Here is a 14261-nt window from a genome sequence, read left to right as displayed (position 1 = left end):
AATTAGAACCACAAAGAATGACTGACATTAGTTTTCCTATTTCAGGAAAAGTGAATCATTTGTTTAGTAAAGAAAGGGTGAAAGATATAAATAAATGGAGGAGGAAACAAGGGAAGATACTGAAAACAGCTATTTAATCTTAAACCTTTATCTACTTACTTTTCGGTTTCTTTTTCTGTGTAATAAGTGTTGGTCTCATGAGAATTTCCACTAGAAGCTGTGAAAATAAGAGAATGAACTGAAGTGTAGAGTCATTTTAACAGACTCAATCAAAAAGACACCCAAGACCCATGTTTTTTTCTCTAAATAGCAAGCCCCAAATCAGTCCGATTTCTTACAGAGCTACAGATAACAGTGAGGGAACTAGTACAAACATGGCTGCTTCAATTTACCTCCTTTCTGGTTGCATGAAATATCAGGTGGCCTGCTGCTAAGCTAGTGCTCTGGTTTTGGAGGAAGTCAGGTACTGCACACGCACTTGTAGCGCTGCACACATTCCTACACCTTGCATTGTCCAAGCACAAAACAGCCGAGAGAGCACTTGGCACAATGGGATCCTGCTACTGGTTGGCCCTTTGGAACTGAAGTAATAAACATATTAAATGAAGTATTTCAAACTTACCAAAGTGTTTTTTGAACCAAGTGCCCTTTTCCACCCCTAAACAAAATCCCATTAACAGATATTCAAGGTCACAGATTGAAGTAATGCCTAGCCCACTAGATTTTAGCATCATTTCAATCCTACGGGAAATCACCCACAGCCATTGCCCTTACAACTGGAAGCAAAAAGAATTTTAGATAAAAAAAAGTTTTCCTTAACTGATTATGCTAGTTAGAGCAAGCGGATTCTCCTCCTTAACAGTGAACAAAGGTAACTAACAGGAGAGATTTGGAGGGAGTTTAGAGAAGGACCATGAAAGGCTTTCCTTCCAGGTTCTGCACTTGACATTTCAAACTGCTTAGTGATTCAACAGTGGCGGTGACCTGCTACACATGTGCATGTTCTCTTTCGTGCCTGAAGATGGAAGGGATTTCCTGTGCATAAAGTTCAAGTTGGTGGCTATGCTGGAGGAGAAAATTCCTGGATTGGAGCAGGAAGTAGGGATGTTACTGAGAATCAGAAAAGCTGAGTAGTTCCCAGTCAACTAGCTTCACAAAACATCAGTACTCCAGGTTCTGAAAGAATACTTGGGGGGGCGGGAAGGAGGGAAAAGATGTGCCATCAGAGCTGCTATTTCTCGTATTCTCCTAGCCAAGGTGACCACCACCAGGAAGGCTGCTTTCATTGACAGGTATGTAAGAGAATGGGTAGCCATGGGTTCGAAGGGAGGTCTAGTCAGGCTTTTCAACATTAGGTTTAGGTCCCATTTTGGGGTGGGATGTCAGGGTTGGGGAAAAAGGTTTACTATACCCCCAAGGAATCATTTTGTGGTTGGGTGCGATAGTACTGAGTATCCCTCTACTTCAGGGGTGGCCAACCTGTGGCTCTGGAGCCACATGCGACTCCTTGTATAGGCACCGACACTGGGCCTGGAACTACAGGAGCCAACTTTCCAGTGTGCTGGGGGGTGCTCCCTGCTCAACCCCTGGCTCTGCAACAGGCATTGCCCCCACTCCACCCCTTCTTGCCCCATCCCCTGATCCTGCAGTGCCCTCGCTCCTCCCACCCCGAGCCTCCTGCATGCCACAAAACAGGTGATCGGGAGGTGCGGGGAGGGAGGAGGAGGTGCTGATTGGCGAGGCTTTTAGTGGGTGGGAGGCACTGGGAGCGGGGTGGGGGAGCTGATGGGGGGCTGCTGATGTATTACTGTGGCTCTTTGGCGATGTACATTGTTAAACTCTGGCTCCTTCTCAGGCTCAGGTTGGCCAGCCCTGCTCTACTTGTTGGTGAAAGGCTGCTATAGCCACTAGGTGGACCCTGAGTGAACTGAGAGAGTCTCAATTTTTTTTTTTTTTTAAGAGTCACTACATAGCCTAGGAACTTTGGAAGAGTAGCAGATGTCGGAGAATTTTGTTGGGATTTACACCAAGTCTGAAACCGGAACCACTTTTGAAGGTAGAGTACGGAGTGTTGTGGATTTTTTAAGCATAGTAATACTTCTTGTACCTCATCCGAGCAGGAGCTTTCTCTGTGTTGGAACCATGAAGGAGCCAAGCCTTGAGGCAGAGAATCCTCAGGTTGGAACATAGAGTGCGTTCTTTGTTCGGCGAGAGCAGGCATGGAGCGGACTGGAGAGAGCTCGGTGAGCACATCGCAAGTTGTGACAGGTAAGGGTACCAAGTCTGTCTCAGCCAAGTGGGGGCAATCAGTATGACATGTGGGCCTTCTTATTTTATTTTTAATAGGACTTTCGACAGTAGGGGAAACGGAGAAAAGGCATACAGAAGGTCCCTGTCCCACAGAAGAAGTGTTGCGCATGGAGTATTGCCCCATCCCTGCTTTGGAGCAATGTCATGGACATTTCTTGTACAGGTAAGTAGTGAACAGGTTTGTGGTTGGTCCCGTCTCCCCCCACCGCCTTAATAGGTCATGGCTTTATCTCCCATTCATGGTCGTGTGGGAACTTGCGACAGACTGTGCACTATAGAGTTTTGCGTTCCTGGAAGATAGGCCGCTGATGGCGTGATGGGGGAAATGCACCAGTTCCCTAACCTTAATGCTTCTGCGTGGAGGGAGGGTGACCTGGCTCCTCCTTGTCAATATGTGCAATACATACATACTATGTTGTCTGTTAAGACTCATGTGTGTTCCCTTGATCAGTGGGAGGAAATGGGTGCAGGCATTCCTGACCGCCCTAAGCTTGAGGAGGTTGATGTGGGAGGACATCTCCATAGATGACCATTTGCCTTGTGTTGTAATGTCGTTTAGATGTGCACCCCATCCTATAAGGGATGCACTGGTGGTGAGAAGTAACGACAGGGAAGTTTGCAGAGAGATCTCCTTTTTGCAAACATTTGCTGTGGTTTTCCACCAGTCCAGGGAGTTTTTGACCTTGGTGGACAGTGACAGGGGTTTGTCTAGTCTGTCTATCTGGTCTGTAGACAGAGCTGAAACAACTCTGGAGACACTGCACATGAAATCTGGCATGAGGTATCACCGCTGTGCTGGCTGCCATATGCCCCAGGAGTTGAGGCAGTGTCTGGCTGATATTTGGGGGCTATTTCGTACTGTCTATGAATGTGGCCAAGGAGAGGAACCTTTGCTGAGACAGGAGCGCTTTGGTCTGTAATGAGTCCAGGTTGGCCCCTCTGAATTCCAGGTGCTGTCCCAGGGTGAGGGTTGATTTCTGGACATTGATCTTCAGACCCAGTTCCATGAACAAGTCTATTGCAATATTGGTAATCCAGCAAGCCTCGTTGAAGGAGACAATCGTCCAGGTAGGGGTAGGTCATGATCCCCTAGGAGTGTAGGTGAGCAGCCACTACTGAGCGGACTTTGGAGAATACCGTTGGAGCTATGATAGCCCGAAGGGGAGTACTCTGTACTGACAGTGGTCTTGTCCCAGGGTAAATCTGAGGAACCACCTGTGGAACAGCAGGATTGAGATATGGAAATAGGTGTCCCAAAGGTTGAAGGCCGAAAACCAGTCTCCCTGTTCCAATGATGGAATAATTGTTGCTAGAGTGGCCATCTTGAATTTTTGGGCTTTGACAAACTTGTTGCATGCTCTGATGTCTAGTACGGGTCTCCAACCTTCCTTCCTTCTTGGGTACTATGAAATAGCAAGAGTTAAAAAAAAAAAAAATCTTTGCCTCGTAGATGTCGAGATACTTGTTCTGGGGCTCCTAACTGGAGGAGGTGATCTATTTCTTGTTGTAGTAAACTCTTGTAAGAATGGTCCCTAAAGATGGATGGAGAAGTGTGCTGGGGACAGGGGTAGGTAAAATGGATGAATACCCCCATTGCGAATTATTTCCAAGACCCATTGGTCCGATGTTATATGTTCCCAGATGCTGCGGAACGTGGCAAGGTGGTAGTCAAATGGGTAGGATAGGTTGGTCAGCTGTAGTGGTTGAGGGGAATGGTTTGTCGACACCTTGACTGACATGTCAAAATTCATGTATGGAGGTGGATGGTTGTCACATGGAAGGCTGTGGACCTGATGGTTTGCGTTTGGAGAACCTAGATTTCTTTCTTTGAGATTTGTAAAAGCATTGAGTTGGGTATTGGGAGGTACAGGTTTTATGTTGGGGCTGTGGCCTAAATTTTCTCTTTTGTTCAGGCATATAGATCCCTAATGAGCAGAGTGGTCCTGGAATCTTTGAGGGTATGCAAGGATGCATCAGTCTTTTCAGAAAAGAACTTGGTGCCTTCAAAGGGAAAGTCTTCAACAGTCATCTGCACCTCTTTAGGGAAGCCTAAAAGGTGTAACCATGATGCATGTCACATAACCACTGCCATAGAGATGGACCGGGACACTTATCAGCTGGATCGAGGGCTGACTGGAGTGTTGTTTTGGCTGTTGTCACTAGCTGCCCCTCCTGGACGATAGCTAGGAACTGGTCACGCTGTGACTCTGGGAGCTGATCAGTAAAGGTGTTGAGTTTTCAATAACTAACAGTCATATTTTGCTGTTAAGGCTTGATAATTTGTGATTCAAAATTGCAATGTGGCAGAGGAATCGGCTTTTCTCCCAAAGAGGTCCAAACATTTCCCATCCCTATTGTAAGGGGATGATCTCATTTGGTGCTGGCGGCCCCGGGAGTTTACCGGGTCCACAGCAATGGAGTTGGGGTCGGGGGAAAAAGGAATTCCGTCTCCCTAGCCAGAATGTAATATTTTTTATCAGCCCGTTTACAAGTAGGCATCACCGATGTTGGGGTTTACCATACAGTTTTTGCAGGATCCAGGAGAGCCTCACTGAAGGGTAAGGCTATTCTAGAGGATGAGGAAGAGCGTAGGATGTCAAGGAGTTTGTGGTGAGTGTCCTTGACTTCCTCCAGGGGTATCTGCAGCATGTTTGCTACCCTTTTTGCCAAGGCCTGGAAGAGCTGCAAATCATTGGCTAAGGATGGTGGTGGAAGCATGATTGTCTCATCTGGAGAGGAGGAAGATATATTAGTTCTCGGTGTAACCTCCTTCTCATATCTGTTCCTCCATAATCTCCTCTGGAGATTCCGAGGTTCTGGATGCCATAGCCAAGGAAGAACGTCTCAGGGACTCACGGGTGAGGCTGGAAGCCCGAGAGGTGTGGGGGCGATATGCCACCCAGAGACCCCAGTAGGGTCACTCAAGTGGTGGGATAGAGCTTGGTGGTCGTGCCCATGGCTGGCCGTATCATGGTGGTGGTGCAGCAGGCTGAGGGTATGCCTGAGGAGCCTCTTGATAATGGGCATCATAGAGAGCATGGGAGGAGTGGTGGGAGATGACCTCCTCTGGCTCTCTGTCTGATTTGCCACTATACAGTGGCAGGTGCATGGCAGAGTACCGGAGAGGATTCCCACACTTGGAGAAGACTCAGTACCAAAGTCCTGGTGCTGACAAGAGGAGACTTTGGTTTAACAGATGTCCTGACATCTCCTGAGTGCTGGAATTCCCTGGAATTGAATCGGACCGATCCGGTGCTGTTGGTGGTACGGAGGGAGTCAGGGATCTTGCCTGCACCGAACGCTCCAGTGCTTGCTGGCTCACTGATGACAGTGCTGAAAGTACAGTGCGTACTGGAAGTGTCTTCTTACTGGTGTGCTCCCTGATCCTGTCTTTTGTCAATGCATCTGAAGAAGTGGGTATTCACCCACGAAAGCTTATGCTCCAATACATCTGTTAGTCTATAAGGTGCCACAGGACTCTTTGCCGCTTTCACAGATCCAGACTAACACGGCTACCCCTCTGATCTTTGTCAATTGTTACAGTTGGGGCTTGGTGCCTGTGCCCATCAGGTCTTTGAGCGTGTCTATAGTACCTGCAGCTCCAGACCCTCGTAAGCTATAGGTACCAGGCTTGGATGGTCTTGGAGCAGACACTACCGAGCTTGCTGGAGACCTTTTGCAGCTAGCTCACGGCTCACTCTGGAGACTCACTGCTCTCTTTTTTAGATGTACAAGAGGGGATTTCTTTGACCCATAGTTCCTGGATGTTGAGGCCTACGGGGGAAGACTCATGCCTTCTGGGGGACTCCTGGCATGGACCCAGGGAAGGTTGGAGGGCTGCCTCCATCAGGATGATCTTCTGTCTCAACTCCCTATTCTTTTGAGACCTGGGTTTATTAAACTGTTGACAGAGAACCACATTCTGCAGAATGTGGTTCTCCCCCGAGGCAGCCTATGCAGCGAGAATGTTTCTCTGCCACAGGGATGGCCTCCTTGCAAGGAAGGCACTTCTTGAAGCCTGGTGAGCTGGGCAAATCCTGTTAGAAAAAGGGGTCCCCAGTAAAAAAGGGGGGGAAATAAACAGTTTTTCTGTTTTCAAAGAGAAAATAAAGAGAAAAAACAATTAAGATTGAAGGAGATTAACTACTAAAAATGCTAAAGAAGTTAATCATCATGAACAAACTGCTAATTGCTGTGTCTCTAGCCAGGGGCAGCTGAGAAGGAACTGAAGGAGTTAGCTCCCATGTGCTGGTTAGCCTTGTGGAGGGGCACAAGGAGGACACTGCACGTGCAGGTCGAATGGAGAACTTTAGTAGTAGTGTCCGATCAGTTGCATAGGGACACAAGCACACCTACAGTGAAGCATCCATAGGGACACTGTTCAAGAACTTCTGGCCTCAATCCCCAATTCTGCCCCCACTTCCCTACCACATAACACAGAGATCCTTGGACAGAAGACACTTAAGGAGTGCCCAATACCATTTGATTAGGTTTTTGTTTTTCGGTTTGTTTTGTTTTTGGTTTTTTTGGGGGGAGGGGGGAGGTTTGCAGAACTTTAAGTATCCAAAGTATTGTTAGCATTTTCTTTTTTTTTCTTTTTTCTTTTGCTTCTTTTCATGTTATACAAGTTATGTATGTAATCAGAAATCTATTTTTTTTAAACTTAGTCTGGTATCTGTTTATCATTTCCAAGAATTTAGCTATTTTCTTAAACCCCATGGAAATATCAGGCAGCAATGTAAAAGAATATCATCTTTGTTATGTGCCCAAGAGCCCGAACAGAAGCTCACCAAGTATTTTTATACCACATGGAAAAGAGTCTCTTGCTTTTGAACACGTAATATCTTGGAAAGTACTTGCAAACCAAACTGAAAGCAGACGTAATCTTGTGGTGATTCTCTTATGAAATCAAACATATATGACAGTACAACCAAAGCTTCTAATGATATGTGATTTGCATTTATAGTCCCTCCAAACTGTTTGATTTAAAGACACTTCTCCCATTTACTCTCGTTAAAAGCCTCAGAGGGTTTCTCGACTATAGCCACGGTTAACAAAAACCCCAAACACTTACATCTACTCCTCCAAACAAATCAAATGTGTAGGTGTTTGGGAAAGTGGATTCTTGAGCAGCTTTTCTATCTTCCGTGACAAACGCCATGGCCTCCATTGAGAGAAGTGGAGAAATTTCCTGAGAAGAAGAAAAAAAATGCCACCACCACATTCAGTCAAAACACTAGCAATGTACAATTTCTGTAACTGCCCTAGAATAACTGGATGATCATCTGATCCCTAGTTGTGATTACATGCCTCTTTACTTATTCCACTTCACAGATGGGCATTACTCCATATGCCCGATTTCAAGGACTGAAGCTACAACTGCATGAAGTCAAGTTTCCCAACATGCAACAGTTGAAGAGACTGGCTTCCAAGAAGCACGGTGGTATTTCAGTAGAGTCAGTGACTGAGTATAGATTACCTTGAGGATGCTTTGGCACTGAGAGAAGTCGCTGTTCGGATGGCTGTTCTCATATAGTTTCTGCAACAGCAGGGGAATTCCATTCCATTTTGCTTGTTTATCCCTTTCCTTTAACAAGGCCTCAGTGATCTATGACAAGGGAGAATACCATTGGCTTTCAGACTAACATTTGCTTACCCCTTCCCCATACTGCATGCCACCATCAGGTGACCTCATGACTCACCATTGTTATGCTCCCAAATTTGGTGAGCTCTCGCTTATTTTACTCCATTTTAACCACTGAACGTTTCCATATAACACAAACAAAGGAATAATTGAAGGGGTTCTCTAATTTTAAGGTAAATAAACCATAAAAAGGAGAAAACAAGACTCTATATTTGGGTACCAAATAGATTATTCCAGCACAAACAGAGCGAGAGAACATCCGTATCAGAATACCCAATAGTAGAGATCAGCATTTCGCCTCTCAAACCACTGGTCCAGGACCAGCGTCTGAATAATCTTACTGATCCTGAAAGGTTCATACTGGTTTGCCAAGGTGTTGTAGGCATTACAGGATGAGAGATCTTTGTGCAAGGGTGTCACTTAGTATATTAAATATTTCTTTCCACACTTATGATATTGTCTATAAAATCTCAGTAGTTCCATTACATTTAGTAAGTTCATATTTCTCCCTGTGAGATTAGTAAAGCTTTGAGTCATATGTTGTTGCTGCCAGCATCATAAGCAGCTCCTGTTTCCTCTTTCAGGAATTACACTGGCCCAGCGAAGTGGAGAGAAGGTTGGAGTTAAAATAAAATTAGACATAAAGGCTCTACCAACAGCAAGTAACAAGGAAGAATAAATACTCCCCAAAAGTCCTCACCACCTCTTTGGCTGAAGTGATCCACACTTCCTCAAAACTCTGGAAGTTCCCTCCAAAATGATGTACCAACACTGCTTTGAGCATTGTACTTAATAGCCTTGGCTCAAGAGGTGGGAGGATCGACAGCCAGGGAGATCAATAGGAAAAGAAGGTTAGTGACTTGAGAGGCAGCCTGAAACAGTGAAGCTAAATTCTTGCCGCTGGAAGGTCCTTTCTATTTGTATAAGTTTTCTTTAGTCTTGTCTGAAATCTGATATCATAAGGCTCCCCTTGATTGTGGATACAAACAACTGTTTTTAATGTCAGAAGCAACACAGGACAGATCGCTTTGCAGATATCTACGGCTAAAGATTCATAGTGAAGATGTAAACAAACTACTGAAGTTTTGTGGAACTACGAGAGGTTTTCTAGTCATCGGGCAAGAAAAGTGACAAAAACAATCCAATGAAAAATTAAATTAAATGCCCTCTGTGCTTAAAAGATTATCAGTTACCATATTGCCTTCGATTCACCCTCTCCCCAGAAGCATTCAAGGGAACATGAGCTACTGAATGCTAGACTCATTAACACATACAGAGCGGAAATTTCAAGCTGCTTTCACAAAATAAAGAAGAGGCTGCTAAATTTATGCTGAAATTCAAGAGTGGGAGAGAGAGGATTCAGATAAATAGAGCCCTGCACGGATATAAAAATATGGATCCGCAGTATTTTACCTGTATCCACATCTGCACCCAGCAGCAGCAAGCCGTCTCAAGGGCTAGCGAATGAGAGGGATGGGGGGGGCGGGGTCTTGAAGGAAAGAGGCATCAAGAGGGTGGGGACTGGGAGTAAGGGGCAGCACAGGGGTGGGGTCTCGAGGAGACAGGACAGCGTGGAGGGAGGGCTGGGTGGAAGGGGCATTGCATCACATGCTGTTCCTGGGAGCTTGCGAGCGACACACAGCAGCAGCGCTGTGCTGCATCACAGTGGGACAGAGGAGTGAGGCACTGGGGCCCTGCCCTCTCCAATCCCTGTGGCTGGGGGTGGGCCCTACCGCCTAGGAGCTGGCGGGCCGGGCCCTGGACTGGGAGCACGTCCAATGTTGCCGGGCCGGGCCCTGGTGGGGACGCTGGCGCTGCCCGAGGGGCTCGAGCTGCTGGACAGGAAGCAGCGCAGCGAACAAGTGCTGGAGAGCCCCGACTCTGACCTGCCGCCCAGCCACTGGCTGTTGGCCCCAAGCACACTGTGCCCCCTGGGCTGCCCGAGTCGGACACCGCCAGGAAGAAGAGCCCTGCGTGGTTGTATCCGCATCCGATCCACTATCTGCAAAAATGGTCCGCATATGCGGGTATTTGTGGATTTGCAGGGCTCTTCAGATAAACTAGATAGAAAACAATGAGAGGTCACGAGAGAAATTTAAAACCATCCCAGGTGATGCTCAAAATTCCTTAAAACAATTGTTACAGTAAGTTCCTGGCATTAGTTTATGACTCAATATTTAGTCTGAGATACATTTAAAGACATCTATCAAAGGCTCTAGGCACCTTTGACCTATGTTTAACATACATACTCCAACTAGTACCCAAAACAGTAAACCCAGCATCCTTCCCAAAACCAGTGAGACAAGATACCCAACGCCCACACTGTACCCAAGAGACGGCCCTTAGCATACCCCTGCCTCTCCAAAAGCTCAGAAAAAAAGATGGACTTTGCAGCAAACCTAGGTTACCAGAATTAGGCTGTTATGGACTGGTTTACTGGCAGAAGGGCCACTGGAAAATGAATTCCAAAGCCAGAGGACCCTCAGATCACTCTGTCAGCAGTCCTTCAAAGTCACCAGTCCATAAATCCTAAAGTGGTAGGCCAGAAAAGCAATGCCCTACACTCAACTCAATGGCATTTCTGTTTGTATGCAATGCAATAACTTTGGAATTAATCACATGCAATTTTCAAAAGTTTCAGGCATGAAAGGGCAGAACTGTTGATTTTGATGGGGGCTGGGGGGAGACGAGAGAGAAAAGCCTATTGCCACAAAAACCAGGGGTTTTGATTTTCACTAACACCAACAACAATAGGGTTCTGACCAGAGAGAGGGGGGCCTTGCTATAGTGGGGGAGAGGGCCCAGCTGGCTGTACAGCTTGGCCTATATAAGCAATTACGTATTCAACCTTCTAGTAAGTTAGTGCTTTTCATGACCCATTTGAATACTGCGGTAGAGTCCCAGATTCTAAGCTGTTGTTTTAATGAGGGTAGCAATATCTTATACCTCTACCTATACATTGCTCTTTCTTTAGTGAAAAGAAAAGGAGTACTTGTGGCACCTTAGAGACTAACCAATTTATTTGAGCATAAGCTTTCGTGAGCTACAGCTCACTTCATCGGATGCATAAAAGCGGAAAATGCAGTGAGGATGTTTTTATACACACAGACCATGAAAAAATGGGTGTTTATCACTTCAAAAGGTTTTCTCCCCCCACCCCACTCTCCTGCTGGTAATAGCTTATAAGATAAGCTATTTGAAGTGATAAACACCCATTTTTTCCATGGTCTGTGTGTATAAAAACATCCTCACTGCATTTTCCACTTTTATGCATCCGATGAAGTGAGCTGTAGCTCACGAAAGCTTATGCTCAAATAAATTGGTTAGCCTCTAAGGTGCCACACGTACTCCTTTTCTTTTTGCGAATACAGACGAACATGGCTGCTACTCTGAAACCTTTCTTTAGTGAGTCACCAACATGCTCCTGTCCACATTGCGCAAGACTGAGCATTAATTGCACTTCAAGGAGTAGAAAAAGGGCCTGCTTATGAAATCAAATTTGTTCAGGGATATAAACTTCTTTTCTTAGTAGTTCCTTTTTGCTAGTTATGGCAGGAGGGACGATACTCAACAAGAGGCTGGACAGTGTTGATTGGTACCAACCGTGTCAACTTTCCTTTGTAGGAAAGCCTAAAGAGCATTGTAACCCGCTACACTTGAGTCAATTTACAGTATTGTGTAGTAGCTAGTCCAAAATAGAAGAGTGCTGTCAAAAATTGAGTCTTATATAAAGACCTTAATCCCAACAAACCAGAAATGGAAAGGGGGAGGGGAAGAACTGGAGATAACCCTATCTCCTTAATCTTGAAAGTCTATGAAGATTCTGAATGCAGTTTGATGCAGATTCCAGTAGGGATGCATAGCAGCAGAGAAAATACAGATCTTCCCCAGGGTGGACTACTTCCTGAGTGGATGGAGCGGGGAGGGGAAGTTCTTGGCAGGCTGTGAGGGTTTTTTAAACAGGGGCAGTGCCCCAAAATTAGACACACCAGGAAAACATCAAAGATCTCCCAACTTAAATTGGAAAAAGATGGAAGGATTTCAACAGTGTTTAGGTATCTCACGAACTAGAACCTGAAGAGTGGGGGGAATGGATGCTGAAAAGCATACATAAATTGCACCAAATGCACTCACTGTGCGAAACCTTCTACAGATTCTCATTTCTAAGTCTCTCAATTCCAGGAGAAGTATATGCCACAACAAAGAGCACTTGCTGGAGAGTCTGGAATGGAAAGAACCTTTACTCAATTCAATACAACCAGCTGTTTTTAAGAGAGTTTCCAGAGCCCCCCTGCCATGACCAAGAAGGAACTAGTCACAAAAAAGAGTAGGAAGCAAAGCTTCCTAGAACCTGGAAGCGGAGGACTCAGTATCATCCACCGCAATGTGGTCTGTGAATTACACCTTGCAAATCTAAATTACTGTATTGAGCACTTCCATACTACGACAGACACTAAAATTTTTACATACAAAAAACTACATTAAAATCTACCATAAAAAGAACATTACAGTTGCTAATTCAAGCACTCAAGTTACGAAATGCCAGAATTAAGGTTTCCCATGCAACCTTCATTTGACTCCCTTGTGTGTATGCATTATGATACACTCTAATTACAGGATCGTAGTCTATGTTTCCCCCACAGCACCTGTCTCATTCAATTCACAGGATGGACTGTGTTCAGAGGCTTCCAACCTGCTAACACTTATGCATATGCTCAACTTTGCTACCATGAGTGCTCCCACTGACCTGGGCATGTTGTGATAACTGGGCCTATAAATTTGCCCTAATTGTGAGCTCAGCCGTGAGGAGTATACATTCATAAAATGTCATAACCACCTATAACAACAAATGTTGATGGGAAAAAGTGAAAAAGCAAGACAGACAAACTGAATTAGTCCAAACAAAAAAGGCCTACAGCTATAACTCAAGGACTGTGTTATGGAAAACAAGAGAAGTGTAGAAACAGAAATCAGTAAACCAAAATTAGTGTGTCAGAAATTAGGCCTAACTGGTGGACACCATAGTAAGGGGAATGGGCTATTCCACCCATCACTCCCTTTAAGGACCCAAAAGAAAGACTTTAGGGAGAAAAATTGGCTACTGGAGTGAGCTTCACCATCATGACTTACACCCCCACCATCTCTTGAGACCCCAGGCCTTTGTTATCCTCATCCTGAAGGATGTCCTGACCAGACCAGGCCAGAAAGAGGACCCAGGTGACACTGCTACCTCTGCCAGCTCTGGCTGAAACCCAACTACTACCTGGGATGTGAGATTTCATTCCCTCCCCGTCCTTTTCCTTCCCAACCTTATTTCTTCTCTTTTCTCTCTCTCCTTTTGCCTTCTGTTTAATAAGAATCTGGCTTAGCCATCCAAGACTATATATTTTGCAACACTGCTGCAAGCCTGTGACCAGAAAGAGGCAGCTAAAAGCAATGCCCTAAACAGCCTCATCCTGGTACAAGTTTGCCAGGTCTCAGTGTGCCCATCCTAGACATTACAGGAATATTCCTACTGATACCCTTGCCAAATTTCAAGTTTTCTGTGACGAAGCTAGAGCTTCTCAACAAAATGGTTGTAAGATGTTTTTTTCCTAACCTCATTGTGAGAAAAAAGCTGAACTGTTTTTGCTGAAGTTTTCCAACAAAATTCAGCCTGAAGCAGACATCTGGTATGAAAAATTTCAGCCCAAACATTAAGTTTGGCTAAGTTTAAGCAACTGAAAACATGGTCTTACAATGGAAAATGCTAGGCAACCTTAACTAGAGGTGTCGCTACCAGCACGACCCCTAATACATTAGATAGGAAGAACAGTACAAAACGAAGCAGCTAATTCCTGAGACTTGCTGAAACTTTGAGTGTTGGAAGCTGCATGCCCGCAAAATTGTTAGTAGAAAGGTTTCGGCTCACAAGCTATGCGGATCTCACAACACTGCTGTGGGGCAGAGGCTTACCCTGTGTAAGGTAATTACAACCAGGTAATTGCCACTCAAATACTTCCTGAACCTCCCTTCCCAGCTCTCTATAATCTAAGGCTAAATCTATACTAAGGAGTTACATCAACCCAGCCACATCCCTGAGCAATATAATTACGCCAACCTAACTCCTGGTGCAGACAATGCAGTGATGACAGAAGAACTCTTCCATCAACCATTGTTGCCAAGAAGGCCAACGGCATTTTGGGATGTATATGTAGGGGCATTGCCAGCAGATCGAGAGACGTGATCATTCCCCTCTATTCGACACTGGTGAGGCTTCATCTGGAGTACTGTGTCCAGTTTTGGGCCCCACACTACAAGAAGGATG

General features: G+C 45.4%; 1 protein-coding gene across 2 annotated transcripts in view; it reads right to left on the bottom strand.

Moving 5' to 3' along the window:
* The window catches only part of TRPC4AP (transient receptor potential cation channel subfamily C member 4 associated protein), a 78300-nt gene that overhangs the window by 44498 nt on the left and 19541 nt on the right, over nt 1-14261 (bottom strand). For both annotated transcript variants that reach the window (XM_074970338.1, XM_074970339.1), the window contains exons 2-4: nt 7790-7918; nt 7385-7501; nt 160-217 (exon numbers count right to left, since the gene is read on the bottom strand). In XM_074970338.1, coding sequence (XP_074826439.1) covers nt 160-217; nt 7385-7501; nt 7790-7918 — 304 coding nt within the window. The remainder of the gene's footprint in view (nt 1-159; nt 218-7384; nt 7502-7789; nt 7919-14261) is intronic.

The sequence above is a fragment of the Natator depressus genome, chromosome 13 (genome assembly GCF_965152275.1).
Source record: "Natator depressus isolate rNatDep1 chromosome 13, rNatDep2.hap1, whole genome shotgun sequence".
NCBI lineage: Eukaryota > Metazoa > Chordata > Testudines > Cheloniidae > Natator > Natator depressus.
This window is presented reverse-complemented; position numbering and strand designations above follow the sequence as displayed.